This window comes from Poeciliopsis prolifica, unplaced genomic scaffold, assembly GCF_027474105.1.
Source record: "Poeciliopsis prolifica strain line A6 unplaced genomic scaffold, Auburn_PproV2 SCAFFOLD027, whole genome shotgun sequence".
Lineage (NCBI taxonomy): Eukaryota > Metazoa > Chordata > Actinopteri > Cyprinodontiformes > Poeciliidae > Poeciliopsis > Poeciliopsis prolifica.
In genome coordinates this window covers 6,308,357-6,327,019 of record NW_026562402.1, presented here as the reverse complement: position 1 = coordinate 6,327,019, position 18,663 = coordinate 6,308,357, and the positions used below count along the sequence as shown (strand labels likewise).

Here is an 18,663-nt window from a genome sequence, read left to right as displayed (position 1 = left end):
AGTGGCAGAAACTCGGTTTTCCGAATAAAAAACACTGAAGTCGACACCTTCAACAAACTTTAACCAATTATTTTTATATACAATAAGATATGTAAATTGTAACAAACATGAAAGTAAATAATTATACATAAATTAACTCAAATAAGACTTTGTTTATATTATTATCATTAGTTATGTACAGTTATCCCAAGTTGGGAAATTCAGGTGTAACAACATAATCAAGATATATTGGTTCACAAAAAATATTTTTTTTAGTGTTAGAATTATATGTAAGTACATGACGAAATCAACCATAATAATGTACAAGACTATAACATTCAAAATACTAGGTTACACTAGCGTTGTTAGAAATATATTAGAAAAATGTACAACGGGTACTAGTTTGGCTAGCGAAACCTTCGGATTATTTCTCATTTTATTTACATTTTTTAAATAGTTTAATAGCTCGGACCGTGAACGTCACCGCACGCTGGACGTTTAAACGAGATACGCTGCGAAAATAATCGAGCGCACATCGTTGTTTCTCTTCCGCCTGCTTCGACCAATCAGAAGAGACAACGGCGACGAAAACAAGGAAGCAATTTGTGCAACCGAGAAAATATGAGGCGTCACATCTTCCTTTTACGCATGAAAACAAGTTTTGTTTTTACGAAACGGTAGGTCATAAACTGGTCTTGAAAAAAATAAGAAACAGGTACAGATTATCTGTACGCCTCTGTTTTTACCGATTAGTTATTAATACGGTGGCCGAAGAATGGAGGAGCAACACAAGAAAATCCTTCAGCAAAACAGGATCAATTTGGTCACAGATATGGATCCTTCAGCCCTCTACGAGCCCCTGGTTGAAAAGGGAGTTTTCACTAAGGACATGATTGAAGTGATAAAGGTGAGACGTCTCGGGAAATGTCACTGTTTGAGTCTTTGTTATCAACACTAAAGGACAAATGACAAAGACTTGGAATGGTGTCTTCTGTCAGAGCTCGGGGACCAGGCGAGATCAGGCCAGACAGCTGGTCCTGGACTTGGAGACCCGAGGGAATGGAGCCTTCCAGTTGTTCCTGGAGAGCCTGCGCGAATCGGGTCAGCTGGGTTTGATGGAAACTCTGCTCAATCCGGCTCCACCGGCTCGGATCCAGCCCGTCGCGCCCATTGCGGTCCGCCCTGTTGTGCAGCCTCTGCCCATCTGTGAGTCAGACACCAGCAGCGTTCACCGTGACTTTTGTTTTACACAGAAAACTCTCTCATCTTTTTATTCATCCTGTCTCTTCAAGCCTTCAAGCCTGTGGATGTTGGTAAACAAAGCAACTATATTGTCCCCATCTGTCCCAATAAGTCTTCCAGTCCAAGTAAGAGAAACAAGTCTTTATATACTTTTTTTAATGCATGTAAATAAGCCCATCGTTTTTTTTTTGTTTTTTTAACTTGTCTTCCCTCCAAACGTGTTCATTGCTACTAGCTTTCTAAAAAAAGAGAAAAGTCATAGCATTTGTTTCACTACCCACTTGAAGAACAATTAAAATGAGTTACAAAACATTAAAATAACAAATTCACTTTTGAAAATTGTTATAAACGAAACAGTGGATTCATAAAAAGGACTTTGTTGTAAAGTACACTTTCTCAACTGTTGATGAACTGATGTACAAATCCCATTGCTAGAGTGCAACTATGTTTGAATACAGTTTCTCGATAATGCAAATCATAGTCATATGTCAAATATGGATAGATTGGCAAAGGAAGAGATGCATTGAATGCTCTCTAGGTAGTCAAAATGTACTGATGTGTCCCATTGTTTACATTGGGCTTTCATCCAACATAAAGTATTTCAATCCATCTGCTTTTATACTTTAAAATATGCAAAGTGATACAAAGTGATGCAAATTCTTGTAGGTAAAGGTAAACTTTAATGCATATAATCCTACAGCACCTGACCAGGAGTATTTTAAACCAAGGCCAGAAGGCAGGACACGCCGAGATAGCCTCCAGGTAAATACCATTTAATTTTCACTCATGTTCTTCTTTTGCTCTGGGTAAACAAAATAATTTCTGGTCACATATTGTTTTTGTATTTTTGTGTGGCAGAGCTATAAAATGGATTCCAGTCCATGTGGTTGTTGCCTCATCATAAACAATACAGACTTCGAGCCTCAAAGTATGCTCAGCAATCGCAAAGGCTCCAACATAGACAGTGAAAAGCTGGAGAGAAGATTCTCAGCACTCAACTTTACTGTGGAAGTCAAGACAAATCTGAAGCATAGAGTGAGTCTTTTCTTCTATGAGTGTTTCTGAAACGGTGTAAAAAAAAAGAAGTTCCGGCGTAACTCTTTGTCTCATTTCAGCAAATGAAACAAGAACTGTCAGCTCTGTCCAAAAAGGATCACTCTCAATACGACTGCTGTGTGGTTATCATCCTTTCCCATGGAACTGAGGTCAGTCTTCAGGTTTTCTTTTTTTGTTTTTCTTAAATCAGTTACAATGGGGGTTTTTTTGGTTTATTTTTAGTTAAACAAAATTGCTAGAAGTGTGGTAGATTTTTTTCTCTCTCACAAATTAAAAATGTTATATTAGGCTTCAAAAAAAATTTTCACCAAAGGGGCCAATAAACATATAGGAGCAAAATTAGGCATAATGTTAATGAGAGAATATTTGTTGTCATTTCTTAAATGAAGTAGAAGTTTACAGATTTACAGGACCTATGACATTTCAGCCACAAAAGAGTTCCGCAGAAAACTCTTTGAAACTAGATCCGCTTGATATTAAATACAGTAGGCATCTCAAGAACATATGTGCTTAAATTATGCTTATAGGTGAATCATAGACGTTTTCCTGGTGCCGTGTATGGTACAGACGGGTCTTACATCACAGTCCAGTACATCACAGAATTATTCAACGGCAAGGACTGCCCTTCTTTGCAAGGAAAACCCAAGCTGTTCTTCATTCAGGCCTGTGGCGGAGGTACATCAGAAAACACCAAAGACATTCTTATTTTGATTTGAAGTCAAAATTAAAATGTAAAAAAAAAAACAACAACATTCTCACAGAGATGCTTTTCCTCTCTTTAAGATGAAAAAGACACAGGAGTTGAGATGTCTCCTGAGGAGACTCGCCCGTCGGTGGGAGGGCAAGACGACCAGACAGACGCCATCCCCACGTCGTCCAGCAGCGAGTCTCTGACTGACGTGGTGGACGCCAAAGCAACACTGCCCACCCTAAGTGACATCTTGGTGTCCTACTCTACCTTGCCCGGTATGTCTGAACTTTTAAATTGTGTGTGTTGTCACCGAGAACATCCTGCCAGCCTGACGGCTCTTTGACCAATTCAGGTTTCGTTTCCTGGAGAGACACACAGGCAGGTTCTTGGTACGTAGAAACTCTGGACTGCATCCTTGAGATGAACGCAGCCACTGATGACTTGGCCGCCATGCTGATGATGGTGAGTTTCACTTATTCGACCGCCACAAAAAGCTTCCCTATCAAGGTCTTTTTAAACGACCACAATCGTCTCCTGTTTGTCACGGTTTATTTTCAGGTTAACAACGAAGTCTCCCTACTCTGTGCAAAAGGGCTGTTCAAGCAGATGCCCGTCTCCTTTAACTTCCTTCGAAAATTTCTCTACTTTCAAACCCCATGCATAGCGGAAGACTGCTCCTCTTCTGAACATATTTGACTAGTTAATTGTAAAATGTGGGAATTTTTTTAAATCAATTTTGTATCTGTTGTTAGAAATAATGCCTCAATGTGGATATTTTTTAACTGATTTAAAATGCAGATTTCTACATGGACTCATGGACAATTCTACAAAGAATATGCATTTACACTGTAGAAGTTTTACTTTGAGGTAATTTATGAGTGGAGATTTTTTTGATGTCTGAGCCAAGAAAAGAAATGAATCCACAATCTCGTACTGTACATGAGGTTTAAGATAATGTTCAAAACACCGTCTCTACATGTTGTCTTTCTGTCCATATTTCTCCGTTGTATTTTCAACTTCTTTAAGTTTTCCTTTGCTCTTTTTAGCTGATGTGGTGAATGACGGGCAATTTACAATCTATCCTTCACATATCATCGCTTCCAACTAAATAAAGCACCTTTTACTATTACGTGTTCTCGTCTTTCTTGAGTAATATTTCTCAAGCTTCTCACAAAGAATGAAACTATTCCCCCTCAATCCCCACAAGTTTTATGAACATTTTCAAGTGCCCTTTTTTCTTCCAACGTTAGTAAGAAAATATTTTCACTCCAGCTGTGAACTCTTATTTAAGGCAATCCAATTTAAGTGCAATTTATTGTACCTAAAACGTTTTATTTTACCCAACGGGAGCTTCTCAGTCCATTTGGACACCATTCATTCTTCCTTTTATTTACCGATGTTCCTCTGAGTCCTTTTCTGAGGTATCTGAGCACACATCTCGGATATCTAGAAAAGTTGCTTCAACACAGCGAAAGTTTACTTACGACTCTTCATTGCAAAAACAAATCAATTCTGATACGAAAAGAGCCAGCACGACTCCAAAATGTGGCTGCAAGAGCTGGCCAACACATTACATCTGGAAAAATAAAACATTTGTTGAAGGATAATACATCACTGTTTCAGAGCATTTGGCAAACCTTTACAGATTTCTTACAAACTGTGTTTGCATAAATAACACATTTATGAACATTTCTACCTATGTTTATATCTGAGTTTGCTTCTTTCTTTGCTGTTGTCTGCTTTGTTTCTTTTTTTTTCATTCTTGTACAACAAACTTGATGTCTGCTTTGTTAATTAAAATATGTGATAAAAAGTGCTCAATAGAAATGACTCAATCTGCAGTTAAGAAAGTTGGTGCAACTGTGGCAAACCGATTTAATGAGGCACATATTAACAAAGGTCACATGGTTATTTTGATCCATAAACTATTAAAAGAAAAGTATCATAAAGTTACTTAATGTAGTGTGTTTTAACTTTTAGACCCATCAAACGTTAGGATGAGTCTTTAACTGAAGTAGTAGATGCTCTAACCCATCAAGGCATGTTTATTATTTTAATCCTTCCCGCTGATCTTGGCTTGGCTCACAGCTGCAAGCATCTTGAACTCTTTTTTTTCTTTCCACTTCTCCACTCTCAGTCTGGATGTCTGCTTCATATCCCTCTTGGGGTTATGATGTTATTGTAGATTTTTGGTGTGTTATAGTCATCTGAATAAGTGCCACAGGTATCAGGTTCAGGCTTCTTTTGAAAAACAGTCGGCTGTCCTAGTTTCTCATGAATAAATACTGAGCGAGCCTGTTCCCACCTTCAGTCTTTCTGTCCACCAACGTTTGAGTCTTCTATAACCATGATGCTCTTCGGCGTTACTTTATGTGAGTATAAACTTACTACTACTGTGGAAAAGTGTCTTACTGGATGAGGTTGAACTGTTTCTGATTAGTCATATGTAAGCGAGGAATTAGTAAATTTTCTTTTCCAGATCTGGTATCAACCTGCCTGCTTGTGGATGCAGGTACACAGCTTTTCTGTCTGGTTTGAAGAAGTGTTGATACATTCCCAAGCCTCTTGCATTATAATCATACTCTTATGATGCATTCTTAGGTGTCTCTAATTTGATCGTTACCACCTGTGTGGACAAGGCTGTGCATCGTTTGAGCTGTGGTAAGGCTTGAAACTAAAGGATTAAGAGGTTGGTGTAGTGTCAAACTAAAACTGTTAAAAGTCTTACTCAGTTTTTTTTCCTACAGATTTGGAGAGCGTGATAAGCGTCACGACGTCCCTGTACGGACGTAAGGACAATGTGACGTGCAATGAAGAAAAGCGTTCAAACGAGGTTTCCAACACTAACTGCTCTCTTGTTGGCGTCACTGATGTCTTCAAGAAAAGGTACACAGCTGTGTAGGTGTGTAGTATAGAATAATTACATGCATATTTAAAGTTGTTACATGTCAGACGTTTTGTGACTCCACATTTGTTTATGCAGATGTAATGGAAAAAAGGTGTGTGAGCTGAGCACAGATGTCTTTGGCAAATCGGATCCGTGCAAAGGCACCGCCAAATATCTGCAGACCACCTACACCTGCCTTCCTGCCAGTAAGTAGGGAGATTTATATTGCATGCACTGCCGTCACAGCAGAACAGTTTGGGATTCATTTTGTAATTTCTGTAACTTTTTCAGTTCACCGCATCATATGTGAGGACTCTTTATCACACTTAAGTTGTGGTAAGATTTAAGTTTTTTTTCAAAATGCCTATAATCTACATGGCAAAAAACAAATCAAATAAAAATAATCCATCCTTCCTTGTTGTCAGATCAGGGACAGGTTATTGTTGTCCATGGCGCTGATTACGGACGCAGAGACCAGACCACGTGTCAGTATGGACGCCCAGCCAATGAGATCCAAAACACAGCCTGTTCCAGCCCCACCAGCAAAGTTGCTGAAAGGTAGTTTCTCCACTCTGTTCCAGCTTGCTTCGGCAAGGCTGTAGAACTACAATAACTTCAGTTGAGAAACCGTATTCGTTGCGTGCCTTTACAGCTGCCATGGGAAAAACAGTTGCGTTATTAAAGCCAGCAACTCTGTGTTTGGAGATCCTTGTGTGGGCACTTACAAGTACCTGGAGGTGGCTTACCACTGTCAATGTAAGTGGACTGAAATGCTGTCTGGGGCTACAGTGAAGTTAGTGCAGGTCTACGTCTGCCAGCAAAAAAAGAATAGAAGCAAATGTTTTTAAGCAGCTAGACGCTTTAGTATATAAATATAGATCTTTATTGTTTCAGTTTTTGAGTAGATTTGGTATTTCATTCTAAAGTAAAAGTGTAACTATGTTGCTCCATCAGTACCTTAAAACAAAAATCTTATGCTTTGTTTTTTTTTTCTCCCCAGATGGAGTCACTCCATATGAGCTGATGTAACAACAAATCATACAGAAAACACAAAATAATCAGCTCTCGTTTAAGGGCTCTTTTCTTGCTTATCTACTTTTTCGTGTGAAATAAAATGCATAAAAAGTTTGAAAAAAAAAAAACTGTGCAACAGTAACAACAGATCATACAGAAAACACAAAATAATCAACCCTCGTGTTTAAGGGCTTTTCTTGCTTATCTACTTTCTCGTGTGAAATAAAATGCATAATAAAAGTAAAAAAAAAAACTGTTCCTTTTTTAAGACTTCTGCCAGGAATGTGACTTTTGCCTGGTAATTCGAGGTGTTCCAGGAAGTCAAAGAGGAGGAGATAAACGCGAACAACAGGTGCTATTGATGTTCAGGAAATCTGCAACACACAATGCTGTTACTGTAATTCATCTCCAATAAGCTCTTTGTACAGGTGACATTTTAAATGTTAGTCAGAGGAGGCTCCATTTGTCTTGGAGACAGTTTAATGCTGACGTTTAACGTATTGCAGTCTGTGTTTCAACTTGAGTCTGAATTTTAAAGACACAGAAGTTAAAATGATTCAATAAATCTGTACATTTATAAAATTAGAAATATAAGTGCTGCTCCCAGTATACAATATCATGTCACTGAACCTAAATAGATGATCTTATTATCTATTTAACAACTATATCTTTGAAGTGCTTTGTCAGAGTTGAAAAATGTTGAACTTTCTAAAATTTAAACTGGTGGGGAGAAGAAACTCCCTCTACACATAAAGCAAAGTGTTATGCTTTATAAATGATTTTGCTGCCCGTAAAGCAACCAATCTCTCTGCTGACCAACAAATAAACTTATCATAAAAGTTCCCTTATCTTACACTTGAATCAAGGATTTCTGTTGAATTTTGCAGTCTCACTTCTCCTTTTGTGTGTCAAAATACTATAAAAAAGAGAATCTGTTTAGAAAAACTGGATGGAAAATTAACACATCTCTAATGGATTAGTGTCCACATTGTATTAGTTGTATTAATTCTATTATAAACAATCCGTGGACTTGCCAGGGTGTGTTTTAAATCCTGTCTGAGAAGAGAGAGAGATCCAAACGTCTCACCGATGCAGACAATCACAAACCGTTTTTAGTCCGCAGCGTGATCGGTCATGGTTGAGTCAGTCGGGCCTGGCTTTGTTTGGCTGAAGCTTTCTGCCAGATTTCTACCCTGAGCACATCAACCTAATTTCACAGCTTAAAATCAGTTCCATGATCAGAACTGTAACATTAAAATACATTTAATTAAGTTTAAATGTGGATTATGGAAAATAATGCCGGGAACCTTCATTTGACCAATTTAAACCACGACTTCAGACGATCAAATGTTCGTTAACGTCAAATGAATGCTTTGTCACTGATGTAGTGATTTTGCACTTGAAAATTCAACAGAATGTCATACCAATGGGTTTTCCTCAGCAATACCAATAAGGATAAGTAAATGATTCACATATTTTATGGGGAACCTGTAACCGTTCAGTACAGCAGGAAGTACATCTGGGAAAAATCACAGAACTGACTACTTTTACAGTAAATGGATGAGTCATCTCAAAGCTTATTTGAAGGTGGAAACACCAAGCACAGTTACATTTGGTAACTTTGGATTTACTTTCATTAATTTTTCCTTTTTCTAACTGCAAAATGATTATGCATGATCCTGTTAATGGGAGGAGCCACACTTTGATCTTAATCATGTTATTTGTATAGTACAGTAAAGTCATTGTGCTCTTCTTTTGTTGCTCCGTCTTGACCTGGTTACACTTTAGTCATGGTCACATTTTTTTGCAGGTGGATTAGAGCCAATTGCATAAAGTCAAGCCTTTGTTCAGCTCTTCATCCAGCCACATAAATAGAAGAGTCTTGTGTCAGCATCAGTCCAGCTTCCCGTTGGAGACGACAATCTTTGAACCATGATGTTCTTCACACTCAACTCTGCACTATGTGAGTACTCTCAAAATTATAACAGTGATCACCGGTTTGACAACCCAAAAATACCTAAATATATTCTCTCAGTGTGATTATATTCTGCTAATTTTATAAGTAACATCTATAAAACAGAATGAATATGTTTGGCCAATTTCACAATAAAATGTAAAGTGAGCTTTTTCTCTGTCCCTAGTGCTTGCAACAGCTTGCTTACACATGGTCTCTGGTAAGTATTTACAGTTATGGAAATTGACATAAGCAATACTTTTTACTTAAAGAACTTTTTTTGCTTTTTTACAGTTGCTGCTACCGAAAAGGCCACAACCTGTGACGACAGCGATAATATCCAGCATTTGAGCTGTGGTTAGCTAAAAGATCTAAATTTACTTGACAATAGAATAAATCTTACAAAATGTAACCTTTACAAAAATGCTTCTCGCATGTTAAAACATATTAAAACTATTGCCACCTGCAAGAATGCATCTCTCACGGTCAACGCGTACACATGAATGATTGTTTATGCTGTTATTGTTTGCTATTTTTAAATGACAACCTCTAGTTTTTTTGAGCAGTGCATTTTTGTAGATGACAATAGAAGGCAGAGGAAATGTTTTTTACACGTTATACTATCCCGACATGGTGATAGCTTTAACAAATATCTAAGAAAGAAACATTTCCTTATAATAGTTACTGCAGCTTTCAGTCAATGGCTTGATTGTAAACTATAAACTTTAGTCAAGCTTGTTGTATCTGAAAAACTGTCTTTGCATATTAGGAACAGAAATTAAAGCTAATATTGAGTACAGAACATCCAGTATTGTTCCTCATGGTTTTCTGTTGCGTGTAACAGATGACGGAGTGATCAGTGTGCAGTCAGCCCTGTATGGACGAGCTGACCGGCAGATCTGCAGTGAGGGCAAGTCTCCCCAGCAGCTTGCCAACACGCAGTGCTCTCAACGGGGGGTTGTGGACGTCATCAAAAACAGGTAACCTCATAATGACCAACTTTAGCTGTCAAAACTATGCTGCTGTGCACAGCAAGTAGGGGCGCAAGTATGTACTTTCCGAGCATAATGATTATCTCAAATCATTATGAGATAATGATTTATCTCATAATGATAAATCAAGGTTGTAAATAAACATTTACAACCTTGCATGCAAGCAATGGTTGATATCTGCAGCCTAAAAGATTACTGAAGGTTAGAAAAACAGGAAAGTACCCTTTACATAAAAGATGCACAATCTTTAGGTAGAGAATAACTAACTGGTGAGGAGTCAGAGATTTAGTGATTGTATTGAATCTTCTCAATACATTATTTCTCTTTTATTGTGCTATTGAGGTTTCAGTGGCATGCTTTGTCTGTCATTGTAACAGGTGTGATGGCAAGAAGGTGTGTGAGTTCAGGACAGATGATGTTCGCAGCTTCGATCCCTGCGTCGGCATCGCCAAGTACCTGGAGACCAATTACACCTGCCTCCCAGCAAGTCAGTCAACTATGAATGGCACTAAGAACTGAGCAGAGCTGCACATAACGTTGTGAAATGTCTGAGGTTGACCATGTTGTTCATTTTCACAGTTCGCCTCGTCACATGTGAACACTCCTATGCACATTTGCAATGTGGTGAGTACTTATTTTCCATTTACAAATGAATGTGTATGAATTAAACAAACATGGGCATGATTACTTTCTCACTGCTGCGTGTGCAAGTTATTTTCCTGCTTTCTGTCAGATTATGGACAGGTCATATTTGTCTATGGGGCCGATTACGGACGTCGAGACCACACCACCTGCTCTTACAGACGACCTGCCTCTCAAACTGAAAATGTTTACTGCTCAAACCCCACCAACATAGTGGCTCAAACGTAAGTACTGGGCCACTTTCCTAAGAGGAATAAACATAAAACAACAAAACAAAACTCTTCATACCCTAGCCCTAACCCTTTTGACCTCAGACACAACTAAATGCGGCTCAAACGTTTTACAGTGTATCCACAACAAGATCCAGTACAAACATTAGCTTTTAGTACAGAGCTTTAAAGTGTTAGTCTCCAAACAGATCTCTTGACTTTACTTTTTTGTTCCACTTATAACTTGCAGATTAAGCTAAATTTAATTGACAAAAATGCGTACCAAGTAAAAACAAGTAATACTATTACCTGGTCATCCGCAGCTGCAACGGGAAAAGCAGCTGCACAATCAGAGCCCGCAACTCAGTTTTTGGAGACCCGTGCACAGGCACGTTCAAATACCTGGAGGTGGCTTACAGATGTGAATGTGAGTATCTTAAAGGCTTTTTTGTCCCTTTATGACAAAGGTGTGCCATTTTCTTAGAGCAACTATCATTAAGTGTCTCTTCTGATTTGAAAATTCTGTTTTGTTTGCAGATTTTTGAGTGACTTCAGAAAGAGCTGCATGATCAACACAAGAATTGGAAAACACATTGTTAGCACATATAATTTTATTTTGTACAAAATAATACCCAGATTAGTATAGGTCATGCTAATGTTTAAAGTCTGTAATTGGACCAGATGGTTTTATTATAGGATTTGATTATATGATTATTTTCTCAGCAGATGTTGGCAAATGTGTTTGGTTCCCATTGAGGAGTTACATTACTCAGGTCTGTCTAAAGAATCAAAACTGTCTAGAAATAATAAATTTAGCATCTATGTCATTGTTGTGTCCATGAATTGTTTTTTTCTGACTGAACTCCACATTCTGGTTCAGTTACCATGTTGTCCCTTGCATGAGAGAAAGAATTATGCCAAAAAACGGAAAAGATAAATCATGAAAGTTCATGAATCAAAATAAATCTGTAAAAATGCAAGAAAAAGTGACCAGTTAAAGTAAGTGATTTTTGTATGTGTATAAAAAACAAGATCACAGGAAAATACACATTTGGAGTATTTGTTGATTGGGGATGCATCCAAAAATATGAAAAATTCATACAATAACTAGATACATTTACAATCGGTCAATATTTCATACAAATGTGTTTGTTTTGAATGTGTGAGACGACTAGACGGACCAAAAGAACTTGAGAAAAGCTCAGGGTTCAAATGGGAAACCCGTTAAATTAATCGGCTGTAAATGGGTGTTGACATAAAATATTACTACCAAATGACAGTGAAGTTACTGATTTCTTTGGAGAGATCCGTTTTTGACGGGTAAACCACCTTCAGGTTCCCGTCTTGATCAACGGTTCGGACCTGCTGGACGATGAGTTGGCTGGAGGTTTCTGCGTCGGCGGCCGGCTGCCGTGCGCCGTCCTCCTCTCCGTCTGACCCGGCCTCCTCCAGATGTTCGCTAGTGAACTTGTTCAATTCTGCCATTTTCTGGTGGGGAAACAATCAACCGTACAATGAAGCTGCTGCTGCTGCACAAACACATGTCAGAACAATTAAATTAACATTTTTAATTTGATGAATTCTGATTAACAAGCCTTGAAACAAATGCAATATGAATCTAATCAATCATTAAACATTTGAGCAACTCCGCATTGTAATGCAGCGTAAATTTTAATCACATACTAAAAGACAAGAAGACTCAGAAAGTGTTTTAATCATCGTTGTTTATCTGTACTTTTTTCATCTTCCTCCTGACCTGACTACACACTCCTGACCTGACATTTGAAGCCTGTGAGAAGCCTGTACTTTTGGTGAGAGTAGGAATCAGTGAACAGAAATTTAAAAACATGCAGTTTTGAACATTTTATTGGCTTTCCAGTGAGAAGACTGTAAAGCTTATAAAATAGTTTGGTAGCAAAATGGCTGAAAATTGCATCAGATCTATAATTTTGCAACTCTTGTTAGGCTTGGCGACATTTACCAACTCTTCACTTCAGAGGGGAATTTTGGGGATTTTTTCTAAAACGCCATGTTCTTTCAAAACCTTGCACTCGAAAATAAAATATTCAAGTCAAGTCAGGGGAAAAACAACTGGAGTGCATGAAAGAGACACAACATCAAGTTGGCTGAGCAGTTCACCTCGGGGAGACTGTGTGTTATCGATTGTTCGGAAAACCGATCAATCATTTGCTGGTGCTTGGAAATAAATAAACAAATCAAAAAAATTTCATAATGAAAAAATATACATCTACATTTGTTGATATAATCAGGTCTCAGAAATGAGCGGAAATCAAATCTTTTCACCAACATTCCTCCACCTGAAGGACGTAAAATATAACACTTTACTGTCACACATCCTGACGCTTGTCAGATGTGAAAATTTGATTTAATAGGTGGAGAAAACAAAATAGTATCAGCAAAACAAGATACAGAAAATGGGACCCTTACTATGATCAAAGCATCCATTACATCTTTACAGGTCTGCAGGCTGGTTGAGCTCGTCACTTCTACCAGCAACTCTGTGGTTGTCTTCTTAATCTGCACAAGAAAGAAGTTGTGTACTCTATTATACAGCAAGAAGTATCAAAACAATATATTGGGGTATGACAGAGTCATCTTGCAAAACCACATACACTTGCTAAATTAAATGCAATTCGATTTCTGTAAAGTGTTTAAATGAGTGTTGTTCAAAACTCATTTAACTGTCAAAGTGTCTTCAAAAGAGAGCCAGCAGACAAACACTATGCACGGACCTTGGTTTTCTCACTGTTAGTAATTGGTGGAAATGAGATCACATCTCCATCTGCATCCACTAAGCAGGGGTAGACGGATTTCCCTTCCAAAAGCTGCAGGTATCTGTTGAAGAAGAAATGTATAAAATGCATAAACTACGTGGCAGACAAGGACCAGCACATGGCAAAAGAATACTACATGAGACAAATCCAAAAATAGAATCCAAATTCAAGAGTGTTTTTGCCGACTGAAATGCCATTCCTTCTCTGCGACCAACTCAAAAGAGGAGTTATGACAACCAACAGTCCAGTATTTTTTCTTCTGACATTTCCACTCAAGTCCCCATCAATATGTGTTCCCTGTTAAAGTGTCCTTAACTAAAACCTGGATGAAGGCCTCTGTTTCTGCTGGACAATTCCCAAGCCAGCAATCTTCCCCATGACTGTGTAAGTCACAACATGTCTATAATGTTAAGCTGTGACAAAGTCATTTTTTTGTGGTCAGATGCAGTGTTGACATTTCCAGAGGAAACTAACTCTGCAGCTGCTGTGTAGTGAGGAAGGGTTACTGACTTGTGGAGGCCAGTCACATTCTGCCTCTTCTTCTGCTTCCTGAGCTCATCGGCCTCTAAATGCAGATGCCTTATCAGCTCGACGGCCGTCATCTCCCTCCGACCCAGAGGCACCACCTGAAAAATATTTCATTCAACAGAGAAACTTAAGATGTTTTTCATCTGCACAACACTGTGCAGACATCTTCCACCACTCCTTTTATTATATTTAGCCAAAGACGTTCCTGCAGTATTTTGGTTTCCTGAAGGCCTGTTAACCTACTGATGATGGTCAGTAGGCTGAGCTTCCTCAACTTGCTTTTTACGAAGCTGAATTCAAATGAACGCCCTGCAGCGGCATACCTTCAGTTGTGTCGGTGGTCTCACATCGTAGACCAGTGGACCTTTCACAAGCTGCGCATCATGGGTCGCGATGGTTGCAATCGTTCTTCTACCACACAAATCATCGTGAAGCTTTGTCTGCAAAACATTTGCGTAGTTACACATTACTAACTAGTGGTAGGAAGCATTTAATAAACATAGCATTTTGGGTGTTTGGTTTATACCTGAGCCATGAGGAAGCGTTTCAGAGCATTCCCTTGCTTGAGACTCATTCCTCTGACCAGGCAGCACACCAGGTACGGTCGGACATCTTTGACCTCAGCGGTGACCTTAACTGTGAGCGCTGTGGGCGCCTCGGAGACATGGAGCACCCTCACCACCATCTTGTTCAGCTCCTCCACCTCATCGTTTTCCTCCCTCACCTTCCCCTTCTTCTTCTTCTGCTGCTGCTTTTTCTTCTTGTCAGAGTCACCTCCCTCTTCATCCCGTCTTCCTCTTCCTTTGCCTCTGAGGTACTCGAGGATGGACTTGGTCTGACAGCAATTGACCATCTTCTCCAGGCGCTTGTCGCTGAGCTTGTTGCCCTTGAAGTTGATCTCCTTTAACTTGGGGCAGTCGCTCAGATCTGAAGGAATCTCACTCAGCTTGTTGTTGGAGACGTCCAGTACCTGTGAAGGCCGGTGTGAGGAAATTCAAAACCGTATGCACGAGTTGAGTGTCACACCCTAGAAAAATAGCACATTTTGTCACCTTACAACTGTAAACTTCAAGATTTTATATGAAGGGTTTATGTAACAGATTACGGATGAAAGTTCTAGATTAATGAGTTCATCTAAAGTTGACTAATCTTATTGATAGACTAACAATCAATTGTTAAGCAGCCATTTTCTTAAAAACCTGACTTTTCTCTCGCATGAAGTTACTAGTTGATGGGAACTAATTTTAATCTAATAAAACATTAATTCGACAGTTAATCGTAATTTGATTTATTGTTTACATCTCTATAATAGACCAACACAAAGTAGTGCATTATTATGATGCACTACTTCAAGGAAAATGACAGCTGGTTTTGTATGTTTTCAGTAAAGAAAACCGTAAAAAGTGTGGAGTGCGTATGTGTTCGTACTTCCTGTGACTAAACATTGCAGAGCCAGTTTTGCAGAGTATGTCTCTCTACCAGCTTTTCACATCAGGAGTCTGGCATTTTTGCACAGGTGGATTTTCCCACCTGAGCAGTGAATCTCTGCAGCTCCTCTCCAGTCACTATGATTTTTCCACTCCTAACTAGTGTGTCGTGATTGACTGCATAGTACTTTGTGAGACCTCACCTTTAGAGCTGATAGCTTGCAAATCTCTCCACTCAGCTCCTGGATTGAGTTATCAGAGGCCACCAGGGTGCTGAGCAGGTCCAGCCGCTCAGAGAAGAGGTCAGGAGGGAAAGTAGTGATTTGGTTCTTGGAGGCATTGATGGTGGCCAGCTTGGTGCACTGACTGAGGCCACCTGGAAGAGCCTCCAAGCAGTTGCAGCTCACATTAAGCGTATTCAGCTCCTTTAACTGAGTGATCCCTTGTGGCAGGCATTTGAGGTTGTTGACGGACAGATCCAGGACCTTCAGCGACTTCAGGTTGCCGATGACTTCCGGGACAGAGGTCAGCTTGTTCCTGCACAGGACGAGGCTTTGCAGGTTGGACAGATGCTGGATTTCCACGTGGATCTCTGTCAAACTCGGACATTGGCTGACTTCAAGATAATTCAGCAGCTGCAGGGAATAAAGAGAAGAGGGAAGCCCGCCGCAGGAAGAAATCCTCTCATCAACACCACCGCCCTGCAGAACCAGCTCACGTCTCTGCTCTGTCGCCGCTCTCTCTATTTCGGGCCACTTTTCCATGTTAGTCAAGCTACCGAGAAATGAAAGGAGTTAGATTGAGCTTCTTCTTCTTCTCCTCACACGAAGCTTGAGGAGCTTTACTGCCACCTGCTGGACTGAAAGATGTGGACGGCATGGAAACCAAACTTTTTTATAAGTCAATAAATTAAAACGTTATGCAAATTTTGTGTGCTTTATTTTAGCAACTTAAATAAAACAGACAAATCTGATTTATTTACTTCTTCTCTTTCAGGTAAAGTTTAGAAGACTCACCAGGCATCCACTGACAAACACACCAACTTAGCAATCACATGCACATTTATGGTTTATGTCTTTTTTTTTTTAAGAAAATTAAAAAGGAAGCCTTATGTAATTTATGGAAGCATGTCCATCAAACTATATAATTGGAAAAACAAAAGCATTAGCAGCAGTCAGAGATTTGTTTTCTTGTACATAAACACATAGGTGAGTAATCTGTCCTGTTTCCACTCAAAAATTATAATTATCCAGAAAACAGTGGAGTACTGCTTAAGTCTCACAACCCATATTTGGAAGAAAGAATTACAAAAGATTAAAGGTTATGTAGCACCAACTTTATCCAAATAGTTGAATGAATAGCTCAAAAATTAAAAGAAAAATAATTTTAAAAAAAAAACATTATCTGAAGAAATGTTTTTATAGACCCCTAAGAAATATGGCAATCTAAACAGACTGCCAGAAGTTTTAACTTTTAAAAATGTTAAGCAACTAATTTAAAGTGAAAATCTGCAATATTTTTACACCGACTAACAGAGTGCTGTAACATTTCACTCCATACAGTGAAATGTTCTCTTGGGTCAAGCTAAGGTTGAAGAAGTGTTGCAGAATCCTACAGAGCTGCTCTGCACAGGCCTTCAATACTCTGGGGCTGACACCATCTGGACCTGTTCCGGTTCAGTCTCTCCAGCTGCCTCTTGACCTGACTTCTCGAAACAGAAAAGTGAAAGGTGGAGGACAAGGGAGCAGCAGCATCTCCTGATTTGGTTGAAGAACAACCTGCTGAAGCAGAAGAGTCCATTTGCTGAGACGATGAAACGTCTGAGGTTTTACAGGAAAGTTGTGGGTCAGAAGTGGATGGGTTGTTTGCAATCAAATGATGACATCACTTAGGCCACGCCCCCTGAGAACAGGAAGTGTCATGTTTTACTGTTTGGTTCTGAATTTCATAGTTTCGGGCCGAGCTGCTCCAAACTCACTTGGATGAATTCTTATCCACCCACCAACAGGAATCCGTAACAAAATTTGCTGAGCTTGTAATAATTTCTGTATAGCGCCCCCTAGAATATTTTAAATGATCAGCCCCAAGCCATGCTTTAACCTAGAATTACAAAAATTGGTACACATGTATCTTGTCAGTACGTACAAAAAAGTCTCTTGGAGCCATGATCTAAACCCAAGAGGAAGTCAGACATTTTGGATTTTTTCTTCAACGCCACAGCAGCCCATGAAATACTGAAAATTGCATTTATCCAGGCCATCTTAACATAATAATTATTTAAATATACATTGTAATATGTTTTTTTTCTTATAATTATTAGTGTACAAATATTGATTAAGTTCTGTTAAAAAATAATATAAAGTACGTCAGCAGTCAAGTTCACAAATAATTTCAGTCGCTGGCCACTGGGGGTCAGTATTACTTCACAAATGACAAAATTGAATGACAAGCAGCGAGCTAAACAGGAAATAACTACACCAGTATGTCGCCAGTAGGCAGTGGCGCAAAAATGATCTGGGTAATTTTTTTTCTAGTCAGCATTTTATGAACTTACCCGCTGTTTGTATATGAAATTATCAGTAACAGAGGAACAGCACTGATTAGCCGACCCTCTCCACTCTCAAACAGCTAGCGTGGCAAGCGTCACTTCAAAAACGACTGAGGCGCGTTTCTTTTTTCTTTTGAATTTAAAAGAATTCAAATTTCTAATACTGTTGTATTCTAGTATTTCTGCACTCGACAACAGGGAGCTAAAGATAGGCGGTAGAAAAAAAACTCCAGGCCACAAAACAGAAGAGTAATAAAGATGTTGGAGAGATTAAAAAAAAAAGCTTTTCAAAGAGGCAGAAGGTAAGAAATGTCAGTATATCAACAAGAGAGTTGTAAATATTAAGGTTATGTTAGCTTAAGCTAGCCCAAAATGATGTGCGGTTATGTCCGTTTGGAGCTGATGTCACTGCGTGTGACGTTTACGTCGCTCCGCGCCGTCTTTTCGGGCCACAGACTAAAACGAACGTTATTCCGCCGTTTACGTCGTGTTACCGACCGCAGTGATATCTGCGCTCCAATGAGAAAGGGGCGTTTAGCTCAAGGTTGATCCGATTTATGAACGTTAATTCCGGTTAGCTGTTCTCTCCCTCCTCAAGCGCTCGGACCGTCAATTTCCGGTAAATAAACGCCTTGCCTTGTGACCAACTGATACAAAAATGATAATTCATGTTATTACACGAGGCACACTATCCTCTAT

The 18,663-nt window shown here is 39.1% G+C and overlaps 3 protein-coding genes across 3 annotated transcripts; 2 read left to right on the top strand and 1 right to left on the bottom strand.

The window, feature by feature from the left end:
* Nucleotides 1–558: 558 nt before the first annotated feature.
* Nucleotides 559–4,097, top strand: casp9 (caspase 9, apoptosis-related cysteine peptidase). Its single transcript, XM_055048580.1, has 11 exons — nucleotides 559–656; nucleotides 733–886; nucleotides 978–1,185; nucleotides 1,272–1,346; nucleotides 1,922–1,983; nucleotides 2,080–2,256; nucleotides 2,337–2,426; nucleotides 2,805–2,952; nucleotides 3,061–3,243; nucleotides 3,321–3,430; nucleotides 3,527–4,097. Exons 2-11 carry the CDS (start codon nucleotides 755–757, stop codon nucleotides 3,662–3,664), a joined length of 1,323 nt encoding a protein of 440 aa, XP_054904555.1. The 5' UTR covers nucleotides 559–656; nucleotides 733–754; the 3' UTR covers nucleotides 3,665–4,097.
* Nucleotides 4,098–5,267: 1,170 nt separating this feature from the next.
* On the top strand, nucleotides 5,268–11,293 carry LOC129371618 (rhamnose-binding lectin-like). The gene is made up of 17 exons (XM_055048308.1): nucleotides 5,268–5,340; nucleotides 5,448–5,480; nucleotides 5,570–5,629; nucleotides 5,716–5,854; nucleotides 5,952–6,061; nucleotides 6,147–6,191; nucleotides 6,281–6,413; nucleotides 6,508–6,611; nucleotides 6,856–6,882; nucleotides 9,011–9,043; nucleotides 9,118–9,180; nucleotides 9,668–9,803; nucleotides 10,193–10,302; nucleotides 10,395–10,439; nucleotides 10,549–10,681; nucleotides 10,990–11,093; nucleotides 11,204–11,293. The coding sequence occupies exons 1-17, from the start codon at nucleotides 5,316–5,318 to the stop codon at nucleotides 11,209–11,211; spliced, it is 1,308 nt and encodes a 435-aa protein (XP_054904283.1). The 5' UTR covers nucleotides 5,268–5,315; the 3' UTR covers nucleotides 11,212–11,293.
* Nucleotides 11,294–11,831: 538 nt separating this feature from the next.
* lrrc47 (leucine rich repeat containing 47) lies at nucleotides 11,832–16,246 on the bottom strand. Its single transcript, XM_055048619.1, has 7 exons — nucleotides 15,620–16,246; nucleotides 14,516–14,959; nucleotides 14,313–14,429; nucleotides 13,972–14,087; nucleotides 13,420–13,522; nucleotides 13,115–13,204; nucleotides 11,832–12,154 (listed from the first exon to the last, which is right to left on the bottom strand). Exons 1-7 carry the CDS (start codon nucleotides 16,178–16,180, stop codon nucleotides 11,933–11,935), a joined length of 1,653 nt encoding a protein of 550 aa, XP_054904594.1. The 5' UTR covers nucleotides 16,181–16,246; the 3' UTR covers nucleotides 11,832–11,932.
* Nucleotides 16,247–18,663: the final 2,417 nt, after the last annotated feature.